This window comes from Scyliorhinus torazame, chromosome 14, assembly GCF_047496885.1.
Source record: "Scyliorhinus torazame isolate Kashiwa2021f chromosome 14, sScyTor2.1, whole genome shotgun sequence".
NCBI lineage: Eukaryota > Metazoa > Chordata > Chondrichthyes > Carcharhiniformes > Scyliorhinidae > Scyliorhinus > Scyliorhinus torazame.
In genome coordinates this window covers 109,210,865-109,236,115 of record NC_092720.1, presented here as the reverse complement: position 1 = coordinate 109,236,115, position 25,251 = coordinate 109,210,865, and the positions used below count along the sequence as shown (strand labels likewise).

At 44.6% G+C, this 25,251-nt stretch overlaps 1 protein-coding gene across 2 annotated transcripts in view; it reads left to right on the top strand.

The window, feature by feature from the left end:
• The window catches only part of LOC140389954 (SH2/SH3 adapter protein NCK1-like), a 106,861-nt gene extending 82,509 nt beyond the window's left edge, over positions 1-24,352 (top strand). For both annotated transcript variants that reach the window (XM_072474653.1, XM_072474655.1), the window contains exons 2-3: positions 21,043-21,755; positions 22,260-24,352. In XM_072474653.1, the coding sequence (XP_072330754.1) occupies positions 21,043-21,755; positions 22,260-22,454 (908 nt within the window). In that variant the 3' untranslated portion in view covers positions 22,455-24,352. The remainder of the gene's footprint in view (positions 1-21,042; positions 21,756-22,259) is intronic.
• The last annotated feature ends 899 nt before the right edge of the window (positions 24,353-25,251 follow it).

The following is a 25,251-nucleotide window of genomic DNA, read 5'->3' as shown; positions in this document are numbered from 1 at the left end:
ACTGGAGGGACTGGGTTGGCTGGTAGCTCTCCAAGGCGAGACGTCCTCCCAAGTTAAGGGTGGTAGTCCCACCTTATGCCATGCCAATCAATGCACATTAGAGCTTAACATGGCATCGGAGTTGCAGGAGTCGGTGTTTCCCCCGACTCTTCGGAACGCGGGGGCCAAGATTTCACTAGCCCAAAAATGCAAGCCCTAATCTTTCTTTTAAATTCAGTGTGGTGGGGATACTTACTTGCTTTCAAAAAAACAATCTAAAGTTTACCTGTATTTGTTTGAAAGGAATATCTGGAGTCCAAAGAAATATTTTAGAATTTGATCAAATAATATTAATAATTATTATTATTAATTGAAGAAATATTTTAGAATTTGATCAATGTGAAGAAGTTACACTCCAACACAAAATAAATTTTTAAAATCTCAAAGTACAACCGGGAGGTACAATTTCCAAAGAAGTTCTCAACTTGTGTGCAGATGTAATCCATGCAATTTGTAACCTGGATAGTGACTTCTGTAGATTCTGTGAACAGCAAATCAATGAACTCTTGTTATTAAATCCTGCCTGCAATAGGATATGATACATTTCCAAATTACTTTTGGAAGTTGCTTTAATCACAGATTCTATCTGTGAACTGTTAAATTTGACAAACTTGTGTTAGGAATTGTGCATTGACACTTGATATTTTTCTAGTCAAAAGGAAGGTTTGGTAAAGCTATTTGAGCTTCATCTAATTGTCACTTCAGAAATGTAAAATTTAATTTTGCTTTTAGATGTGTTATTCGTAATTCAAAAGGGCCTCACCCAATAGTAATATCATTGCCATTCACTCATTTCCACATACACTTTTGAGAAGCTTAACTGTGTTTTATTTTTGAGTCCCGTGCATCAAGTCCTGTGCAGTTTTCTAAAATCAATGCTGAGTTGAGTGCAGGACAGGAATAAAATGTAATTATTACCATGCATTGCCCTCTCTGTGGGAGACCTTTTAACACTGTCATAGGGGGTGAGATTCCCAACAGATGAAGATGAGCATTGACAGAAACCGTCCCCGAGAACAATTATTACTCCCACAATATTCCACATCCGATTGCTACAGTATTCTGAGAAGGAACATGGGATTGAGCTAATGGCTGTGTTCATAAGGAATGGCAGATGCACGGAACTTTCCTGGAAATTTTATTGTTGAGTTAAGCAAAGTTTACAAGTGTTCTTTTGGGCCGCCATTCTACATGATTCTTACAAGCAGGCACCTGAATAGTCTTGCATAGTTGTGTGCATTTAAATAGCATTAAGTAGTCAAGATTAACAGCTAGAATAGTTCTTAAATGTGCTGGGTCACTGAGAGTAGAAGATTGATGAGTTTGGGGGACAAATAATTTGGGCAATAAGTCACCCAATGCCCCTCCAGGATTTCCTCATTATGAGGAGCTATGGATGTGATTTGATTTTTTTCTGATAGCTTTAAAACCTTGTTTGGGTGAAATTCCTTGACATCAGGGTCTCCTGAGCCCTCATCCAAATGATCTGGAATATATGGATATTTTGATGAAAAGTGTTGGCAAGCTATTTGACTGCGGGGAACGTTGCAGTCTGCAGTGTACTCCTCCACTATCCCCATACAGGTGTTTCCAGCCTGGGTCTCTGGACAGACATTGAAAGCAGCAGCTTGGTTTGACTTCCCCTATTCCTAATGCTACCTGTTGACGGCAATTGAAGTCCATTTCTGCTGCCTTGAGTAAGACCTAACTGTACATACCAAGAATCCAATCTGTTTCCTGTATTGCATGGTTCAGCTATTCACAAGTAAAATCAACTCGGTCATAAGGAAAGTAGTGTGATGTTTATATAAATCATATGTGTGGAGACCTATTTATATACACCACAGCCATATGTATACCATAAGTAGAATATATAGGATATACAGAACAGGGATAAATGAACTATTGCTGTTTGGATTGTGATAGTGCAATTGTTAGGATTCTCAAGCGGTCCCACTGGGAGATAAAAAATTGTAGCTCAAAGTTTACAACTTCAGTATCTTGCATTGTATTTCGCCTATTTTCTTTGAATTCACACATGGTAACTCTTTGGTTTGTGTTAGTTTCGACAAAAGAGAGGATTTTAATGTTTTGAGATTTCTGACTCCGTTTAAACAGATTGTTAATTAGAGACCAACATTCCAAATTGAACATCTGTTTGCATTAAAAAAAATGTACTAACAGAACATGGAACTTGAAACTATTGTTTCAGAAAGCTAAACATTTGATGTGGAACCCAACTAGTGCATGCCCCAAGCTATTCTGAGTCATTCAATCCAGTATGTCTCTGGGTGTATCCTCAATTGTTTAATAATCTTGCAACCCATCCAAATCTCAGGTTTTCCATTACAGATGCAGTAGAAAAAATGTTATATTCAACTGGGTTGAAAAAGTTATTTTTGCAAATATGCAGAGTAAGGGTCTCAACTGTAACTTGGGATGGAGAATCGGATGCATTTTAAATCTGAAATGTGATTCCAATGTTATTTGTGAAGCAACATTTTTGACCAAATGATGAAGTTCAGAAAAACTTGTGATAAAAACGAGGAAAGATTGTCACTTCTTTAAAGAAAAAAGCAGCTGAGGTATGTAAACGGAGCTGCAGCAGGTAAATTCTGCTAGTATGAGCATGCAGATATTCTAGATGCTGTTTTAACTAGAGGGACAAGGCAGGCACTTCAAATTATGTTTTATCGTAGTTACTGGAATTTTATTTATGATGAATAAGAGGAAAAATTGAAGTCATTCTGTATAATCTGACAAATCAGAATATGCTAAAAAATAATTGCTTTCCTGAGATCAGCTTTGTTTTGTTGCCACAGCAGCAGACTGGTGAGCAGGTTAAATGTTTTGTTTGTTGTTTCTGTGGAAAGCTTTTATGTAACTGATGGAATCCCCCCCACCCCTGAACAAACTGTGGTGCAAGATCAGAATTCTACTGCTGGCTTTGTATTACACCAACAGAGAGCGGTATTATTGTATGCCCGATTAAAATAAAACCACATACAGGCATCCTAGTAGATATGCTGGAGTGTTGGAAGCCTAACTACGGGCCTGAGTATTAATAGTAATTTCTGTAATATGGCTTCTTATACATTTCCTAACAAATATTTAGCTCAGTGGGCTAGACAGCTGGTTTGTGATGCAGAACAAGGCCAGCAGCGCGGGTTCAATTCCCGTACCAGCTGAGAATTCTAAATTCTCCCTGTGTACCCGAACAGGCGCCAGAATGTGGCGACACGGGGCTTTTCACAGTAACTTCATTGCAGTGTTGTAAGCCTACTTGTGACAATAAAGATTATTATATTATTCATTATGTTTTGACATTCTCAACTAGATTGAGGAAAGTGGGTAATGGGTATAGAAGAAGAGAGGTCCTGCTAATTTTCCCCATTGACATTTCTGCTATTTATTCTCCATACATTAGCTAAGTGGCTGTTATTTATATTTGAGTCTGGTGAAGGTGATCGCACCTCATTTGTGAGTAACATACTGCACTGGGCCACTTCTAGGTTTTTATTCTTGTTATTCAAGGCTTATGAGGCAATTTTTCTGCACCTTCTGAGATTGACTGACCATTGATGCTCTTGATCATTATGGCTCTGTCAGTTAGTTGCTGGTGAACTTGTTGAACCATTGAAAATTTTTGTTCATCTTCTTGGAGCGCGATCCAACAGCCACGCTGTGCCAGAAAAGCAGCACACTGTGGTGCAGCGCGGCCGATGAATGCCGGGAGACCCTGCTCCCGCAATCTACCTGACTCGCAACACCTCACGAAATCCACCGAGACACCGCAATCCTGCCATTGTGGGCGGGATCACTTTTTGGCAAATCTGCATATTGGAGCACGACAGTTGGTCTGACTCTAATGTGCAGATTTCTGAGGTACCTGAGGCTTTGGCGAGCTCCGTTTAGCACTGGCCCCCCACAAATGGGGACCAGACAGAACGGCACTGGTGAGTGTCTCCCAGGGGACTGGAGGCCCCCATCGGGATGCCCTTTGGGTAGATTGGTGCCCAGGCACTGCTGGTGACACCTGAGTACCCTGGCATTGCCAGCTGGCATGGACACTGCCTGTTTGGCACTGCCAGGGTGTTTGCACGCGGGAGATTGGGACGGGGGTGCCCTGTGTTTGTGTTGGGGGAGTGCCGGGACCCTCCCATAGTGCATTCGGGCGGGGGGGACGTCGGGGGCATCTGACATCAGGACGACATTTAAAAATGGCGTGCCAATGGCGTCCCGATCTCTCGCTACGCTGGGACGTTCCACTGTACAAAACGGGGCTATGTGCAGCCTCAACTGTGCTTTTCCCGTTCAGGCCCTTGTACAATGCGAGTCGCGTTGAATAGCCATGTGTTTCTGGACACGGCAGACGTCAGGAAACTTGCGTCTAAACGGGTTCACTAGGGAACATTGTTCCCTTTTGGGAGGATCTCTCCCTAAAAGGTATGCATATATTGCAACTTGTTTTCCAGACAGAGCAAAAGGCAACTTTAAAGGAAGGAGCTAAAGAAACTCTGAGAAAGATATGTGTTATGGTGGGAGGCTGTGCTCATTGTAGCACTAAGGTGTAAAGATTTGGCAGAAAAATGGTTTCGGACCTTCACAGGTTAATAAATAACAAGTTGTACACCCCTGGATTCAGACATTAATGAAAAGATGATTGCACTCTGGACACCCTTTCTGCACCCAGAAATGGAAAGACCAGAGAAGGTCTAGCAGAAATGTTAGTAATCTGGAAAATCTATTATACAAATTCCACTTTGTAAGCATTCATCAGTTCTTTTATATTGGGCATGAAAGTTGACCCAAAAATATTCAAACAAAGTTATAAATATCAGAAATATCATTAAATGCAGTGGTTGCCAATAGGTAACTATGCAGAGTAAGGTGCGTTGCCAGGAATACTGATCTCTGTGAAGGTTTGCTTGAAAACATGGTTTAACGCTAGTGTACAACTTGGGGCACTGTCACAAGGGATGAGTTGTGCCGTGCAATTGACCATGCTTTGTCACTAGTTGTTGCATGTAATCAATGGGCTGTGTAGCTTTGAAATGGTCCTTTAGGTGTCATACAAGGCAGTGTGTCAGGCTGTTTGACAACAAAACATGTATTAAAGCAAGGAATTGGGTTCAGTAAATATAATTAGAGAATGTGCAAATGCAATTATTCGGGGAAGGGGCAGCACAAGGTTTATTTTTGTTCCATATCTGCGATTGTAGGATCTTTGGGTTTCGTGCCTATCAAATCAATTGGTCCTGGACCACATGAATCTGGCATCATCCTCTAATTTATGCACCATCTTGCATGTCATTTTTTATCGTATACAACCTTTAACCTGATTACTGACATGATATAGAAATAAAGTAAATAAATAATGTTGCCGTAGAGAAGACGAGCCCTCATGCCAGTACGGGAATTGAACCTGCGCTGTTGGCCTCGCTCTGCATCATGAACCAGCTGTCCAGCCAACTGTGCTAAACCATGTTGTTAAAGCATAGACTGCTCAGGAGTCAGCAGGTTTAACTAGTTACAGTGGTTTAAATATTTCTCTGTTTTGGAAATTATCACATAGGCACTTTTCGAAGTGTGATCTTGCGCGTGCTGTGAATGGAATGCTCTGTGCCTCAGGGCCAATGTTCCTCATTGATTTGGAGATTTGATTCAAACGAGTAAACTGAAGAAACACAGACTGCCACTTGTGTATGACTGGCCTTGGTAGCTTTTTGAAATCTTGGAATGAGGTTCTTTCATGAGTTTTGTTTTGTAGCATATCTTCACAATTTATTTTCCTTTCGGGAATACGGAGAGGGGGTGGAAGGATTCCTGGGCTGATTATCAACCTTTAATGAGCAAGTTTCTTTTGAACAAGTCCCTGATCTATCCCCAATAGGCAAGTAAACAAGTTCTTCATCAATTATGTCTTCCAGGCAGATGGGGTGAACTAAAACTCTTTGATCATCAGATTAATCCCATCGACAGTGTCATAATATCCACTCATGTATATAATGAGATACAGGCAGTGATTGACACACACGATAACCAATGAACACACACGACACAGAACAACCAATCACCAGACAGGACACCACCACTATAAAGCCCACAGGGCATTAAACTCACTCTCTCACAGGACAGCTACTGAGATAGTTAGAGTGCACAAGCCAGTGAGCACCACCTCCATGAGGTAGAGAGCTAGTCTGGTCAAGCCAGTAGGTCAAGCCAGTAGGAGGTTATCAGTTAGATTAATAGAGTGTCAACCCACAGCAGATTATGTACTGCAATCAGCAGGTTCAATAAAATCGTGTTGGACCATCTCCTGTGTCGGAAGCCTGTTTCTAGTTTCACAGCATCCAGTTGCAATCAACGTTGAACCAACTCACAACACATCATGGTATCAGGGAGCTATTAATTCTAACAAACCTACCTCGAGTGAATCTGCAACCACCAGCAAGCGTCCACCCAGCGGCATGGAAAAGATCCGGCCTCCTCCGGATCTCCGGCAACCTCGGCGCCAACTGGAAAGTCTTCAAACAGAAGTTCCTCCTGTATATCGAGGCCTCCGACCTCGAGGCAGCATCGGATGCCAGAAAGATCGCACTGTTCCTGTCGACTGCGGGGGATCAAGCCATCCACATCTATAACTCGCTCACATTTGCCGATGGCGAAGACAAGACTAAGTTCAAGACAGTTCTGCTAAATTCGACAGCCACTGCGAAATTGAGGTGAATGAGAGCTTTGAAAGGTACATCTTCCAACAGAGGCTTCACGAGGCAGAAAGGGTGCAGGCCATCGCAGAAATGCAAGGTCTGAGCATCGAGGAGAGTGGCCGTTTTGCGCGCTTTTCCCGGGTCATGCGCGCCACGACCGGTTGGACGATGAGGCCGAAGACCATAATGTGTATGTGCGAATGCCGGCTGACTGCACTGCGCATGCGCAATGGCGCACGGAACGCGCTGACGTCAGCGTCATGACGTGTCCAAATTGTGGGTCCGCCCATTTAAAGCGGCAACGTCCAGCCAAAGGAAGGCGATGTCTACAGTGTGGAAAGCCTGGGCATTACGCGGCCTTCTGCAGGTCCGCTCCACCGAGCAACAGCCAGCGATCCCAGCTGCCGCACAGACGTGTCCGCTGCGTACAACAAGGCATGCAGGATTCTGATCCCGACAGCCCAACGGACCCCGATGCTGACTGCCTCGAGTCTCCATATCGGGTGGGCATCATCACCACACGTGAGCTGGTCTCCACCGCGCCTGTAAACCGCCTTTCAATCCTGTGTGGATCCTGACGACGAATGGTGTGCTGTCATCACGGTCAACCAGCCTCCCATCCGATTTGAATTGAACACTGGCGCGTCTGCAAACCTCATACCACAGTCGGACCTCAACAGCATCCGAGACCAACCTAGCATTCTTCCACCAGCCTGCCAGCTCCTTGACTGCAATGGTAATGCCATAGCTGCCAGTGGATCGTGTCAGCTAGATGTATCTCACAAGGCAATCAAGGCGACATTAAGATTCAAGATCGTCCAGCCTGACCAGGCATCCCTGCTCGGTGCTCGTGCATGCAAACTCCTAAATCTGGTCCAGCGAGTCCATGCCATGTCCTCGACACCGGCGACGGCCTCGCCCAATGCGAATCTCCAGGCTGAGATAGACAACATTCTCACACAATACCACAGTGTGTTTGATGGGATGGGCACGCTCCCATATCGCTACAAGATATTGCTCAAGCCGAATGCCACCCCAGTCATCCATGCACCACGCCGAGTGCCGGCTCCCCTCCAGCTACGAAAATGCAGCTACGAGAGCTCCAAGGCCAGGGCATCATCTCAAAGGTCACGGAACCCACAGACTGGGTCAGCTCCATGGTCTGCGTCAAGAAACCCTCTGGCGAACTCCGCATTTGCATTGATCCTAAAGACCTCTGCAACATAATGCGAGAGCACTACCTGATCCTGAAGTGTGAAGAATTAACCTGTGAGATGGCTCGTGCCAAATTCCTTACCAAGCTGGACGTCTCGCGCGGTTTATGGCAGATACAGCTGGACGAATCCAGTCGGAAGCTGTGCACGTTTATCACTCCATTCGGCAGGTATTGCAACAACCGCAAGCCTTTTGGTATCATCTCAGCTTCCGAAGTATTTCATCGCATAATGGAGCAAATGATGGAGGGCATCGAGGGGGTGCGAGTCTATGTGGATGACATGATCATCTGGTCCACGACGCCCGAGGATCACATCGCTCGCCTCAAACAGGTTTTCCAGAGGATTCATGGAAATGGTCTCGAACTAAACAACAGGGCCAAATGCTCATTTGGTCGGTCCGCAATCACGTTTCTGGGTGACCACATTTCACAGCAGGGTGTGCTGACAAGGTGCTGGCAATCAATGCCATGAAGACTCCAGAGGACAAAAAGGCGGTCCTCCGTTTCCTCGGGATGGTAAATTTTCTCGGAAAATTCATTCCCAACATGGCATCCCATACCTCCGGCATCTCGTTAAAAAGTCAACAGTGTTCCAGTGGCTTCCCACACATCAAGCGGAGTGACTTGAGCTGAAGGCGAAGCTCACCACAGCCCCAGTACTGGCGTTCTTTGACCCAAACAAGGATACCAAGATATCCACAGATGCAACCCAGGACGGCATTGGGGCGGTGCTCCTTCAGCGAGTCGACATCTCGTCCTGGGCTCCAGTGGCATATGCATCCAGGGCCATGACTCCGACCGAACAACGGTATGCCCAGATCGAAAAGGAGTGCTTGGGTCTCCTGACAGGAATAATCAAGTTTCATGACTACGTATAAGGTCTGCCGAAGTTCACGGTGGAAACAGACCACAGGCCTTTAGTCCACATAATCCAGAAGGATTTAAATGACATGACACCTCTGCTGCAGCAAATTCTTCTTCGTCTCTGCCGATATGACTTCGAACTCGTCTACACACCGGGTAAGGAGTTGATCATCACGGATGCCCTATCCCGATCCATCACCATGCCGTGTGAACAGGGCAACTTCATTGAGGCACAGGTGCAGTTGTGTGCCAGCAACCTCCCAGCCACTGATGAACGAGTTGTCCAAATACACGAAGAAACTGCCAAAGATCCTCTACTGCAGCACGTGATGCAACACCTCGCCCATGGCTGGCAAAAGGGGCAGTGCCCCCAGTTCTTCAACGTTAAGGACGAGTTAACGGTTGTTGAGGGGATCCTTCTTAAACTAGATAGAATCGTCATTCCCCAAAGCATGCAAACCATGGTGCTCAGACAGATCCATGAGGGTCACCTTGGGGTCAAGAAATGTCGACGCAGAGCTCGGCAGGCAGTTTACCGGCCTGGCATCACCCAGGACATTGCCAACACTGGCTTCAACTGCACAACATGCCAGAAATTTCAACCAGCTCAGCCCAAGGAAACACTGCAACAGCACGAGATCATGACTTCTCCGTGGTCCAAGGTGGGGATAACCTCTTTCTTTTTTTTTTAATAAATATTTTATTGAAATTTTTTGGTCAACCAACACAGTACATTGTGCATCCTTTACACAACATTATAACAATACAGATAATAATGACCTTTTTTATATAAACAAAAAACAATAAATAAATATTAAATAACAAAAATGAAAACTAGCCCTAATTGGCAACTGCCTTGTCACAGGCTATACCCCCCCCCCCCCCCCCCCAAGTCCTGGGCTGCTGCTGCTGCCTTCTTTTTTCCCCCATCTATCTTTCCGCAAGATATTCGACGAACGGTTGCCACCGCCTGGTGAACCCTTGAGCCGACCCCCTTAGGACGAACTTAATCCGCTCTAACTTTATGAACCCCGCCATATCATTTATCCAGGTCTCCACCCCCGGGGGCTTGGCTTCTTTCCACATTAGCAATATCCTGCGCCGGGCTACTAGGGACGCAAAGGCCAAAACATCGGCCTCTCTCGCCTCCTGCACTCCCGGCTCTTGTGCAACCCCAAGTATAGCCACCCCCCAGCTTGGTTCGACCCGGACTCCTACTACTTTCGAAAGCACCTTTGTCACCCCCATCCAAAACCCCTGTAGTGCCGGGCATGACCAGAACATATGGGTATGATTCGCTGGGCTTCTCGAGCACCTCGCACACCTATCCTCCACCCCAAAACATTTACTGAGCCGTGTTCCAGTCATATGTGCCCTGTGTAATACCTTAAACTGAATCAGGCTTAGCCTGGCGCACGAGGACGACGAGTTTACCCTGTTTAGGGCATCTGCCCACAGCCCCTCCTCAATCTCCTCCCCTAGCTCTTCTTCCCATTTCCCTTTTAGTTCGTCCACCATAGTCTCCCCTTTATCCCTCATTTCCCTATATATATCCGACACCTTACCATCCCCCACCCATTTCTTTGAGATGACTCTGTCCTGCACCTCTTGTGTCGGGAGCTGCGGGAATTCCCTCACCTGTTGCCTCGCAAAAGCCCTCAATTGCATGTACCTAAATGCATTCCCTTGGGGCAACCCATATTTCTCAGTCAGCGCTCCCAGACTCGCGAACTTCCCATCCACAAATAGATCTTTCAATTGCGTTATTCCTGCTCTTTGCCACATTCCATATCCCCCATCCATTCCCTTCGGGGCAAACCTATGGTTGTTTCTTATCGGGGACCCCCCCAATGCTCCGGTCTTTCCCCTATGTCGTCTCCACTGTCCCCAAATCTTCAGTGTAGCTACCACCACCGGACTCGTGGTATAGTTCCTTGGTGAGAACGGCAATGGGGCTGTCACCATAGCCTGCAGGCTGGTCCCCCTACAGGACGCCCTCTCTAATCTCTTCCACGCCGCTCCTTCCTCCTCTCCCATCCACTTACTCACCATTGAAATATTAGCGGCCCAATAATACTCACTTAGGCTCGGTAGTGCCAGCCCCCCCCTATCCCTACTACGCTGTAAGAATCCCTTCCTCACTCTCGGAGTCTTCCCGGCCCAAACAAAACCCATGATACTCTTTTCTATCCTTTTGAAAAAAGCCTTCGTGATCACCACCGGGAGGCACTGAAACACAAAGAGGAATCTCGGGAGGACCACCATCTTAACCGCCTGCACCCTCCCTGCCATTGACAATGCTACCATATCCCATCTCTTGAAATCTTCCTCCATCTGTTCCACCAACTGCGTCAAATTTAGCCTGTGCAATGTGCCCCAATTCTTAGCTATCTGGATCCCCAGGTAACGAAAATCTCTTGTTACCTTCCTCAACGGTAGGTCTTCTATTTCTCTACTCTGCTCCCCTGGGTACACCACAAACAGCTCACTCTTCCCCATGTTCAATTTATACCCTGAAAAATCCCCAAACTCCCCAAGTATCCGCATTATTTCTGGCATCCCCTCCGCTGGATCCGCCACATATAGTAGCAGATCATCCGCATATAAAGATACCCGGTGTTCTTCTCCTCCCCTAAGTATTCCCCTCCATCTCCTGGAACCTCTCAGCGCTATCGCCAGGGGCTCAATCGCCAGTGCAAACAGTAATGGGGACAGAGGACATCCCTGCCTTGTCCCTCTATGGAGCCGAAAATATGCCGATCCCCGTCCATTCGTGACCACACTCGCCACTGGGGCCCTATACAACAGCTGCACCCATCTAACATACCCCTCTCCAAACCCAAATCTCCTCAACACCTCCCACAGATAATCCCATTCCACTCTATCGAATGCTTTCTCGGCATCCATCGCCACTACTATCTCCGTTTCACCCTCTGGTGGGGCCATCATCATTACCCCTAACAGCCTCCGTATATTCGTGTTCAGCTGTCTCCCCTTCACAAACCCAGTTTGGTCCTCATGAACCACCCCCGGGACACATTCCTCTATTCTCATTGCCATTACCTTGGCCAGGACCTTGGCATCCACATTTAGGAGGGAAATTGGTCTGTAGGACCCGCATTGTAGCGGATCCTTTTCCTTCTTTAAGAGAAGCGATATTGTTGCTTTTGACATAGTCGGGGGCAGTTGTCCCCTTTCCTTTGCCTCGTTAAAGGTCCTCATCAGTAGCGGGGCGAGCAAGTCCAAATATTTTCTGTAAAATTCAACTGGGAATCCGTCCGGTCCCGGGGCCTTTCCCGTCTGCATGTTCCTAATTCCTTTCACCACTTCTTCTACCGTGATCTGTGCTCCCAGTCCCACCCTTTCCTGCTCTTCCACCTTGGGAATTTCCAGCCGATCCAAAAAATCCATCATTCTCTCCCTCCCATCCGGGGGTTGAGCTTCATACAATTTTTTATAAAATGTCTTGAACACTTCATTCACTCTCTCCGCTCCCCGCTCCGTCTCTCCTTCCTCGTCCCTCACCCCCCCTATTTCCCTCGCTGCTCCCCTTTTCCTCAATTGGTGTGCCAGCAATCTGCTCGCCTTCTCTCCATATTCATACTGTACACCCTGCGCCTTCCTCCATTGTGCCTCTGCAGTGCCTGTAGTCAGCAAGTCAAATTCCACATGCGGCCTTTGCCTTTCCCTGTACAGTCCCTCCTCCGGTGCTTCCGCATATTGTCTGTCCACCCTTAAAAGTTCTTGCAGCAACCGCTCCCGTTCCTTACTCTCCTGCTTCCCTTTATGTGTCCTTATTGATATCAGCTCCCCCCTCACCACCGCCTTCAACGCCTCCCAGACCACACCCACCTGAACCTCCCCATTGTCATTGAGTTCCAAGTACTTTTCAATGCATCCCCTCACCCTTAGGCACACCCCCTCATCTGCCATTAGTCCCATGTCCATTCTCCAGGGTGGGCGCCCTCTTGTTTCCTCCCCTATCTCCAAGTCTACCCAGTGTGGGGCATGATCCGAAATGGCTATAGCTGTATATTCCGTTCCCCTCACCCTCGGGATCAATGCCCTACCCAACACAAAAAAGTCTATGCGTGAATAGACTTTATGGACACAGGAGAAAAACGAGAACTCCTTACTCCTAGGTCTACTGAATCTCCACGGGTCCACCCCTCCCATCTGCTCCATAAAATCCTTAAGCACCTTGGCTGCTGCCAGCCTCCTACCAGTCCTGGACTTCGACCTATCCAGCCTTGGTTCCAACACCGTGTTAAAATCTCCCCCCATTATCAGCTTTCCCGTCTCTAGGTCCGGGATGCGTCCTAGCATTCGCCTCATAAAGTTGGCATCGTCCCAGTTCGGGGCATACACGTTTACCAAAACCACCATCTCTCCCTGTAATTTGCCACTCACCATCACGTACCTGCCCCCGTTATCCGCCACTATAGTCTTTGCCTCGAACATTACCCGCTTCCCCACTAATATAGCCACCCCCCTGTTTTTCGCATCCAGCCCCGAATGGAACACCTGCCCCACCCATCCTTTGCGCAGCCTAACCTGGTCTATCAGTTTCAGGTGCGTTTCCTGTAACATAACCACATCTGCTTTAAGTTTCTTAAGGTGTGCGAGTACTCGTGCCCTCTTTATCGGCCCGTTAAGCCCCCTCACGTTCCACGTGATCAGCCGAGTTAGCCATCATCTTTTTCCAGCTTCTCACCCAGTTCCCACGCAGCTGTATTTCTCCCAGACGGTGCCCCCCCCGCCCATCCTTTCCCGTATCCACTCCACCCTTTCCCCAGCAGCAGCAACCCAGTAATTCCCCCCCCCCCCCCCGCTAGACCCCCCGCTAGCATAATTACTCCCCCCATGTTGCTCCCAGAAGTCAGCAAACTCTGGCTGACCTCGGCTTTCCCCCGTGATCACGGCTCGCACCGTGCGACGCCCCCTCCTTCCTGCTTCTCTATTCCCGCCATAATTATCATAGCGCGGGAACCAAGCCCGCGCCTCTCCCTCGGCCCCGCCTCCCATGGCCAACGCCCCATCTCCTCTCCCTCCCCACCTCCCCCCATCACCACCTGTGGGAGAGAGAAAAGTTACCATACCGCAGGATTAAAACATAAAACCCCTCTTCGCCCCCCCCCATTCGCCCCACCACTTTGTCCAAACGTTCATTTTCATAATCCACTCATTCCAATTTTTCTTCTACAATAAAAGTCCACGCTTCATCCGCCGTCTCAAAGTAGTGGTGCCTCCCTTGATATGTGACCCACAGTCTTGCCGGTTGCAGCATTCCAAATTTTATCTTCTTTTTGTGAAGTACCGCTTTGGCCCGATTAAAGCTCGCCCTCCTTCTCGCCACCTCCGCACTCCAATCTTGATAAACGCGGATCACCGCGTTCTCCCATTTACTACACCAAGTTTTCTTCGCCCATCTAAGGACCATTTCTCTATCCTTAAAACGGAGGAATCTCACCACTATGGCTCTGGGAGTTTCTCCTGCTCTCGATCCTCGCACCATAACTCGGTATGCTCCCTCCACCTCCAACGGACCCGTCGGGGCCTCCGCTCCCATTAACGAGTGCAGCATCGTGCTCACATATGCCCCGACGTCCGCCCCCTCCACACCTTCAGGAAGGCCAAGAATCCTCAAGTTGTTCCTCCTTGCGTTGTTTTCCAGTGCCTCCAACCTCTCCACAGATCGTTTCTGGTGTGCCTCCTGTATCTCCGACTTCACCACCAGGCCCTGTATATCGTTCTCATTCTCTGCTGCTTTCGCCTTCACGACCCGAAGCTCCTGCTCCTGGGTCTTTTGTTCCTCTTTCAGCCCTTCAATCGCCTGTAATATCGGGGCCAACAACTCTTTCTTCATTTCCTTTTTTATCTCCTCCACGCAGCGTTTCAAGAACTCTTGTTGTTCAGGGCCCCATATGAGACTGCCACCTTCCGACGCCATCTTGGTTTCTGCTTGCCTTCCTTGCCGTTGTTCCAAAGGATCCGCTGCAATCCGGCCACTTTCCTCTCCTTTTTCCATCCGTGTCCAGGGGGAACACCCTTCTGGTTTACCGCACGGTGTTTTTAGCCGTTAAAATTGCCGTTGGGTCTCCTATCAAGAGCCCTAAAGTCCGTTCCACCGGGAGCTGCCGAAACGTGCGACTTAGCTGGTCATCGCCGCACCCGGAAGTCGGGGATAACCTCTTTCACGCAAATGGGCATGATTACGTGTTCTTGGTCGACTACTTCTCCAGCTACCCGGAAGTGGTGAAACTGTCCGACCTCGCGTCCAAGTCAGTCATCAAAGCCTGCAAAGAGACGTTTGCCAGGCATGGGATACCACTCACAGTAATGAGTGACAACGGTCCATGTTTCTACAGCCAAGAGTGGTCCAACTTTGCACGATCCTACCACTTCAGGCATATTACATCCAGCTCCCATTACCCGCAATCAAACAGTAAGGCCGAAAAAGGGGTCCATATTGTCAAGCGGTTGCTCTGCAAGGCTGCAGACTCAGCCTCGGATTTCAACCTGGCGCTGTTGGCATACAGGGCAACCCCTCTTGTCGACTGGTTTGTCTCTGGTGCAGCTGCTCATGAACCGCAACTGAGGACGACTGTTCCAGCCATCCATGTTCCAGACCTTGACCACCTCACGGTGCTGCAGAAAGTGCAGCGATCCAGGGACCAGCAGAAGATCACATATGATGCTGATACCATGGATCTGCCTGCGCTGGCTCCAGAAGATGTTGTTCGTGTCCAGTTGCCTGAGGGAGGCTGGTCAGCCCCAGCTGTTGTCGTCAGACAGGCTGCCCCCAGGTCTTTCATTGTTCAAATGGCTGATGGCTCCATTCTACTGTGCAACAGGAGGGCGCTACGAAAGTTCCCTGCCCACCACCTGACCACACTTCTCCGCATGTCATCATGCCGCCTCAGGACATCTCTCCCCACGTGGCCACCGATCTGGCAGTGATCCCGCCTGTCCACGAGGCCACCGAAATGGCAGCAATCCCGCCTGACCAGGTGCTGGCGTCCCCCCCCCCCTCCACCTCTGAGGCGATCGACAAGAATCTATAGAATTAAATCTTGTAAATTTTGTTCAGTTTGCTCTGTATCTGCACAACAGACACCTTCCCATGTACATCTGTTCATTCATTCACCACTTGCACATAGTCATGCATGTATATACCGCCACGTTCTAAAATTTATTTTAAAAAGGGGAGATGTCATAATATCCACTCGTATATAATGAGATGCAGACAGGCAGTGATTGACACACAGGATAACCAATGAACACACACGACACAGACCAACCAATCACCAGACAGGACACCACCACTATAAAGCCCACAGGGCATTAAGACTCTCCCTCTCTCTACAGGACACAGCTACTGAGATAGTAAGAGTGCACAAGCCAGTGAGCGCCATCTCCATGTGGTAGAGAGCTAGTTTGGTCAAGCCAGTAGGAGGTTATCAGTTAGATTAATAGTGTCAACCCACAGCAGACTATGTACAGCAATCAGCAGGTTCAATAAAACAGTGTTGGACCATCTCCTGTGTCGGAAGCCTGTTTCTAGTTTCACTGCATCCAGTTGCAGTCAAAGTTGAACCAACTCACTTAACACATCAGGCAGTGTGTTTGTTTTCAAAGAGACATCTGGCAAAGATTCGGAGATAATGAGAAAAGGTAAAATAGATAGTTGAAGGAAAGGTGAATCAAGGAATATGCAAACAGGGCAGACACGGAGTATTGGAGCTGTGCAGGTCTTAATTCAAGAATGGTGCAAATGCCATTGAAGTTCTGTACTACAATAATTACATCTATAAATGGGTAGATAATGTAATCAACATTCCCAAGGTGCTTCACAGGAGCATTCTGAAACTAAATATGACACCAGGCCACATAAGGAAATGTTGGAGCAGATGACCCACCGCTTGATCAATAGGGAGGTGGAGAGGTGTAGGCAGAGAATTCCAGAGATTAGTGCCTAGACAACTGAAGGCACTGTCACCAATGGTGGAACAACTCATCGTGAATCACAGGAGGCCAGAATTAGAAGAGCACAGGTACCTTAGCTAGGGCTCGAAGAGATAAGGAGGGAAAGACCATAGAGGGATTTTAAAATAGAAGTGTCGTCCGGAGTCAATGTAGGTCAGCAAGCACAGTGGATTGGGGAATGGGACTTCCCACTCTAGCAATAGGTTTTTGGATGACCTCAAGTTTATGTAGCATAATGTGGGAGACCAACTAGGAGTACATAGGAATAGCTGAGTCTAGAGGTGGCAAAGGTATGAGTGAGGATTTCAACAGCAGGTGAGCTGAGATGGGTGAAGTTGGGCGATGTTATGGAGGTGAAAATAGGCAGTCTTCTTGATGGCACGAAGGAGGTTGAAAGCTCAACCCGGGGTCAAATACAACACCAGATTGGCTTTGTCTCCGACTGTTGCCAGGGACAGGGATGGGGTTGGTAGTTATGGAACAAATTTGTATTGGGAGCAAAATCAATTAATTCAGTCATTCCAATATTTAATTTAACCATGGGCAGCGGTCCCTTCAGTTGCATAGGCCCCAAGCCCTGGAATACTCTTTCTACACCTCTTTGACTCTCTACCCCACTTTTGTTCCTTAAAAAATTCCATCAAACTTAACTCTTTGATAAAGCTTGTATCATCTCATACTGTCTGCTTATGTGATTTGGTATTCTACTTTGTTTGATAATGCTCATGTGAAGAGCCTTATTATTCTATTATATTAAATGCACTATATAAAAGTTGTTAATGAAGTAGAGATTATTGGTATTTGTTGTATTGAATGCAACTTGGCTCATCGTCAGAACTGTGGACCATGTGTCCCCTCACCTCCTGTCATGCCCATAGGAAACTTCACAACAGTGGATACTCAATGCTGACACTCTTCCAGCTGTCTGAAAATGGTGTTACACAAGCATAGGACCAGCGACTGACAAAAAAAGCCTTTGGATCATTGTGCCTTTCCCACATATTTGTATTGTGGAACCTGACCTAAGTGTGCTTCCTTGTCCTATAATGAAGAAAGCGAGAGAAGAATGAGGAGAAGCAGAAAAGAAGAATGAAAAATAATCCAAAAAGGAAAGATGCAAAGTAACAGTGAATGAATCTGCCCCTTCAACCCCAGTAATTTTGATGCGGAGTAGATAGTTGAGTTTATTGCTGACTTTGAGCGCAATCTTCGCAACAAAGTCCCCGAGTGAGTGCGTTTAGCCACGTGTTTCCTGATACTCGCAGTGCCGAGAAGCAAATGGTATTCAACATGACTTGCTTTGGAAAAAATCCCCGACCTCCCCTCCCCGGCTCAATTGCACGCATGCAAAAAATGCCAACTTGGCACCCTGGCAGTGCCAACCTGCCAATAGGTACAAAAGGCAGTCTCGGTCCATCCAACTCGCTATGGTGGATTCCTTGCTTTCAGACCGCTTCTCTCAGCGCACCCATTCAAATAATTCTCATCCGTAGTTTCTTTTTAATTTTCCCCAAACCACCTCCCTTCATCATTGTCTTAATTTTATATTTTAGTTTGTGTCTATTTCTGTTTTGGTTGGACAATTTTCTGTGCTCTGTGGTAGATTTTATTCAGTAACTACCCAAATATTTAGAAATGTGGGATCATTTTCTGATCTTTTAAGTTCCACTGAAGGGTGAAGCCATTGTATGGAATGAAAATAGAACCAAAGAACCAAAGTTCCTTGTTATGTCATGCAAGTATAAAGGATTTTGTTTTCGAGGTTAGCCAGGAGGAGAGTAACTGGTTGCCAGGAGATGGAGCCTACAGCAGCTAATGCTTTACGTAAGCTCAAATTTCAGTATGTTGGCAAATTGAGCAGTGTTAAAATTGAGAATTAGGTTAGTATACATGGCATATATCTGCTTCCTGTTTTATTCCGTATCGATATCATGAAAGATTTGTTTTCTGAGCTGTACCAATTGCTGGTTTGTTGCTACCACAGTCAATCTTTAAATAACTACGGCAACAATCTATTTGTGACAGATAATAGAACTGTTATCAGAACTGTTAACCAAAGACTATCACAGCAAATGTATTTAAAAATGAAAAGAGAGCTTTCAAAGACACTTCCGTGCTACTGGCTGGTTATTTGAAACCATGGAGATGCAAAGGTAGATTTTCCTCTTCCACGTCATAATTGAGTGGTGAACTTTAAAGTGAAATAGATGGAAAGGTTTGAGCAGTTTGTGTCTGATTTTGTGATGAGGGTTTACACCCCAGCGCTGAAGGGGGCAAACCGACTCTGATGTTAAACCAGATGGCTACATTTCAAGGTGAACTGCATTTTCAGTTTTTGAGGATTCTGATTTTCAAAAGACTGTTAGAATTTTAAAGCTATGCAAAAGGAGGATTTGATCTTTATAATTCCTTTTGATCAGTATTGGCCAACAGAAACAAAATCTTCACAGCACAAATTTATCAACAGGCTTCCATCTGATTGGCACTGGTCCAGTATTTCTGCTTGCATCCACTTGTGTGGCTACTAAAAGAATTTACAGGTATATAGCATCTCTCAAGACTGCAAGACAGACCCACAAACCTTTATGTACTTCATTTTGACATGTAGTCACAATTATTTTGTAATCACTTGTAGAGAACTAGGTCCCACTTATGTGATAAATCTGCTTTGGTGATGGTTGATGAAGAATAAAAGTTGGCCACGACTACTCTACACTTTATTAGTATAGCACAATAGGATTTAAAACACTCATCCAAAGGGTCAGTCCCTTTGACAGTAACAAATTCTCAGTAATGCACTGTCAGTCCAGATTAGGTGTTCAGTCCTTGGGTCCAATTCATCATGTCGGCCTGTGAGACAAGGATTATGTAGTAAAATTAATGATACAAGACTGGACTTATAAAATTATACCCATCTTAGTTGGGACTTGAAGAAAGATTATTTATTGACTACAAAACTATGATTGTTCAACTGTATAACCATGTCAGAATTGCCGAGATTCACTACTTTTACTCATTAAGCACAAATGTCATTCATGTGCATGACCAAGTTGCTGCTCTTAAGAAGCAGACCCACTAAACATGACAGAAAAAGTTGTGGCTTGTCCATTTCAATGCAATTATATTTTATTGGGATGGTAAATCTTAACTACTGCCAAACAACTTCTATGGCAATGAAAATTAACAAGTGTGGGGTCTCATTCTCATTCAATCATATTTTAATTATTGTCAGAAGCATTAAATAAGGCTTATTTTTCTTTACGTCAGTTTATTTCTGTTAATTTCCCCTTTATTTCCCTGTCTTTGTTTTGCTCTCTGAGCATGATTTGGCATTGAATGAAATATTTCACTTTGCATCCATGGTTTACACCTAGGCTGTTCATTATCAATTCCTCAGTTTGGTTGGGGAAACATACAGTTGCTAGCCCAATTCATACAGGTCCCAGATCCCTTGTTGAGGGTACTGTGTTGTTTGCCTTTTAGTACCATAAGTTCCAGTGCAAAATTCCACAGTCTATTGCCAAGTGTTACTGTAATGAACACCCGCCATTCATTTACTGCTGAAAGCTGATTTGTGGTGCTAGTTCATGTTGAGGCGCTGATGATTTTTGCTGAAGTTGTTTCAAGCATATCAGTGGTGCTATGGTTAAAATATTTGACTATGGTATGTAGCAGAACCGAGTCTGATGTGCTCATGCATGCACTATTCAAGATGCTTGTAGGATAAGGAGCACTGGCCTTTTTTAATCAAAAAAACAAACTGCTGCCACATCCTCTTCTACTCCTCTCCTAAGTTCAGGAACTTAGCAACTGATTACTATAATTGATCTCTCCCAATAAGCTGAAATAATATAGCTCAAACCAGGATCCTTGCGGACCTGCATCGCTTAGGGCAGCAATGCAGTTGCCACATCCGATCTTATCTAGTGATAGCTTGTTTGGAAAATGCCAGTTGCAACGAAACAAATTGTTTGATGCAAAGTAAGTACAAATGTGCTGAGCAATTAGAAATGTGAGCACTTCCAATTCTCCAGGAGAGATTTTTGAAGCAATCACCCTTGTTTTTTATATGGTTATAACTATAGTTGAATGGAACTAATTTATCCCGTGAAATATTGTTCAGTATTGAAATATTGTTCAGTATTGAAATAATGTCCTTGTGTGTGCCAAGTGAAGTTGCGAACATGGTTGATATGTGCAATGCAGTAATATTTTCTTTCTTTTAAGGAATTGGAAAAGTGAAACGGAAACCAAGTATTCGTGATACTGCATCCAATGCAGATGTGGATGGTTATGCTGACAATGGAGAACGTCTTTATGATTTGAACGCTCCAGCTTATGTCAAATTTAACTACACGGCAGAGAGAGATGATGAGCTTACGTTGGTTAAAGGAACTAAAGTTACCGTCATGGAAAAATGTAGCGACGGATGGTGGAGGGGTAGTTATAATGGACAAACTGGTTGGTTCCCTTCAAATTACGTTATGGAGGAACCAGAGGGAACTGCAATGGAACCTGTGGGCTCGTTAACAGAGAGACTAGCAGTTGTGATCAATGCACACAACGCAAAAGTACTTCATGTTGTGCAAGCTCTGTACCCATTCAGTTCTTCAAATGAAGAGGAGCTTAATTTTGAGAAGGGCGAAGTGATGGATGTTGTTGAGAAACCAGAAAATGATCCAGAATGGTGGAAATGTAAGAAAGCTGATGGGCAAGTGGGTCTGGTACCGAAGAACTATGTGAATATTGTGCAGACGTCACCACCAGTCATTAGCGTTGGTCCAACACCACCTCGATGTGACTACATAGGAGCAGCAACCACTGGGAGGTTTGCTGGTAGTCCATGGTATTATGGAAAGATTACAAGACATCAGGGAGAAATGGCTCTGAATGAAAGGGGCGTTGATGGAGACTTCATAATTCGAGACAGCGAATCATCAGTAAGTAATAGATCAGTTATCTTCGAATTCTGATTTTCCATTTTCAACTAACTTTTTACAGTATTCCAATGTTCCTAATTGGTGGTATGACAATATTTTACACTTAAATGTATACACTTAACTTTCTTTAATACATGCATTCCTTGCCTGTTATGATTGTACCATAAGTGAATATAACACTGATATATAAATCTGATTATTTTTTTTTCCCCCCCTACTCAACTTCTATTATACATACAGTGCCTTGTTCTTTTCCCTATGAATTGAATCATGGCATCAAAAAGATTTACTGATCATCTTTACAATTTGGGTAGAGAAATGTAGCTTTTAATATAGAAGGTCAGTGACTACCTATGGGGTTCGAAGTAAGAAGTTGATGTAATTCTTCCTATTGTCCAGTGATACTCCAATGACGCATTGTGCAAAACCAGATTGGAGTCAGCACTCGTGTGCATTTTTGGAAAGGAACCTAATCAACCTTTTTATTTTCACTTTTCTTCACAGCCCAATGACTTCTCGGTTTCCTTGAAGGCCCAAAATAAAAACAAACACTTCAAGGTACAGTTGAAACAAGGTCTCTACTGCATTGGACAGCGCAAGTTTGACAGCATGGAAGATTTAGTGGAACATTACAAAAAGGCTCCAATTTTCACAAGCGAGCAGGGAGAGAAATTATTCTTGGTTAAACCATTATCTTAATGTTGATGGGAAGAATCCACTGAAATGGATTGTTCTTGCAGGGAAAAAAAAGCAATGGAGGCAAGGAAAATCATGATTTTGTTTTCAGACTTACTGGCAATAATGACCTAAACCAACGGATTCACTTTTCATTTTTCAATTTGAAACTACAACTTGTGTCCCATTTGCATCGTACTTCTGTTTAATTTTGGATAACTCTCTTGTATGTTAAAAAAAAAATGTTGTGCCTTGCTTCTGTTGAGCTGCTCATTGTGAACACACTGCCTACCAATTCCTTCTACACTTGCTCCAATAATCTTGAATCTTTTTATATTTCACTTGCTATATAAATATTATATATATATGTATTTCACTTATTATGTCTTACTACAGATCTTTGATTATCTCCGTGCTTAGGACCTTGTTGACTAGCTCGTAATGTGTGAGATGTGAGATGTGTATTTGGAATATTCATTTGGCTTTTCTCAATTTGTTCAGTTATACACAAAGAATATAAATCAACCGTTTGAATTATTTTGGGAGAGGTGCAAATTGCGTCCGGATATGTGCTCGAATGTGACATAAAATGTGGACATCCCAGATTTTGCCTTAAAATCTTTCAAACCAAAGGCTGTGCATAATTGCTGTAATGGTAATGTTCAGTTCAATCACACTTTGGTAGGTCCTGCATTGGGGTTGCGACTTCAGTAATATCCTTAAATACAGCCAAAAAACATTTTAACTCCTAAATCGATAACATGACTGCTTTGAATTGTTTTTTTTATGGTTGATTACAGGCTCCACTTCAAAGCTTGCTTTGATAATGGTTCATATTTAGGGGTGCATCATGTATTGTGTTGTTTATCTTGCAATATAGTTGTAAAGAGTATCTCATTTAACAGGTATTCTACAGTCACTGATTATATCAGAAGTAATTTCTTTCTGTTTTTTCTTTTCAAGCAGCTCCAATTCTATGCCCAGAATTTTGGGCTGCGTAGTTGTCGATCTGGCGTCCATAATGCACCTTTGCTCCTATAATACTGTACAGGCCACTGACTCACTATCATGTACATCCTGAACGATGCAGTGAAACCTCTTTCTTTTATTTTCGGGAAAGGAGGGGCAAGAGAAATAAACCAAGGTAGTCGGTTACTCAGACGCGAATGTGACGACACATCATTTGTGTACTACAGAAAAGTAGAGTATCAATAGAAAATCTGTGTCTGAGTTATCAGAATTTTGAATGATATTATTTATCTTTTAATTTATACTTAAAAGTCAATCCCATATCCGATTCATTCAAAAAGATGGTGTGTGTTTTTACTGTTTTTGAGATATCAATTGTACCAGGAATTATACCAGAGGGTCAAGGAGAAAGATGTTGTACTGTGTCTTGTGTAACTTAAAGACCAGAGATCAGAACCTTGTTGGAAGTACCGACTTAAAGAACCTATAAAGCAGCAATGTGCTGACACTAATTTCCTATCCTGCTCTGTGATTGTTTGATATCAGGAATGTGAAGGGTGAACGATCCTTAATAAGAGTTGTTGGAGCATATTTTTATATATTGAATTTTAGGCAACGTAAGGGTTTCTGAACCCTGGTCTTTTGATGTTTGATATTGTTGTAAACCTATAGAAAAAGTTGTTGAGTATAAAGTGGCGTTTGGAAAGCTTTACTCAAAGCCATTCACGTATTGTTTCTAATCCAATTTTTGTTAACTGAAATTGTTTAATCATATGTGTACATCCCTTTTTTTTTAAATTCAAGGATAACTGTTAAAGTATAAAATACTGTGAAGTCAAATTATGTTTTGCTGTTCTTAGTGCAGCAGATGCCCTACATGCTTTTAGAAACTTATAATTTCCTAGTATGGTTGTGTTTAATTATTGCAAAACTCAATAAAGTTTGTAAATCATCTTGTCCTAATTTTATTTTATCGCCACTCTGAGAAGCTTTTCCTGAATTTAAATGTAGCTTTTTAGCTCTATCATTTTATTAATATCATATTGTTGCAGGACAAGAAGACACATCCAAACGTTGTTCTGCAGGATGCTGAGTAAAAGAATAGTTAAGTTGATTCCAACTTGTCTGAAGATGAGAGTTGACAATGTGAAGTGTAACACTAAACTTCCTCTAACAAGAAGCAAAAACAGGCAACTTTTTTTTTCGCAACCTGGTGTCACATTCTTAACACAATTCTTAGCACAAAGGGGATCTAGATGTGATTTGCCTTAAATTAGTTTTGAAGTTCCTAATACTTTGCTGCTGCATTCTGAATTAGTTATCAAGTGATGAAATGGATGGTTGTTTTATGCTGATACTAAACATTAGCAAGCGGGACAAAGAGACAGTACAAAATAGATTGGCAGCTAACATATAAGGCTGAATCCAAAGTTCTTATATCGGCATATTGACAGTGAAATGGTTAGAGAAATGGTCCTGATTACGGACCAAAATAGAATCAAGCCATCTGAAGCAGAAGGGATGGCTGAACTATTAAATCAGTACTCTGCAATAGTATCTAACAAGGTGGAGGACATTATCAGAGCCTTTGTAAGCAAGGAGGATGTTGGGTGAAATAAAAATAATGAGAAGATACTAGAAAGGCAGGCAGGCTGAAGACCAGAAAGTGAATAAGCCACCTGGATGAGATTATTCTCCGGGGCCTCTGCGATTCTCCGCCTCCGCTGCGCCGAGTTCCCTACATCACAGTTCACTTGAGCTTTTAAAAATCGTGAAACCAGTGTGGTGGCTGCTGAGGGAGAGAGAGGGGGTACGGAAGATGTTCAACATTGCCATAGTTTGCTGACAGTTC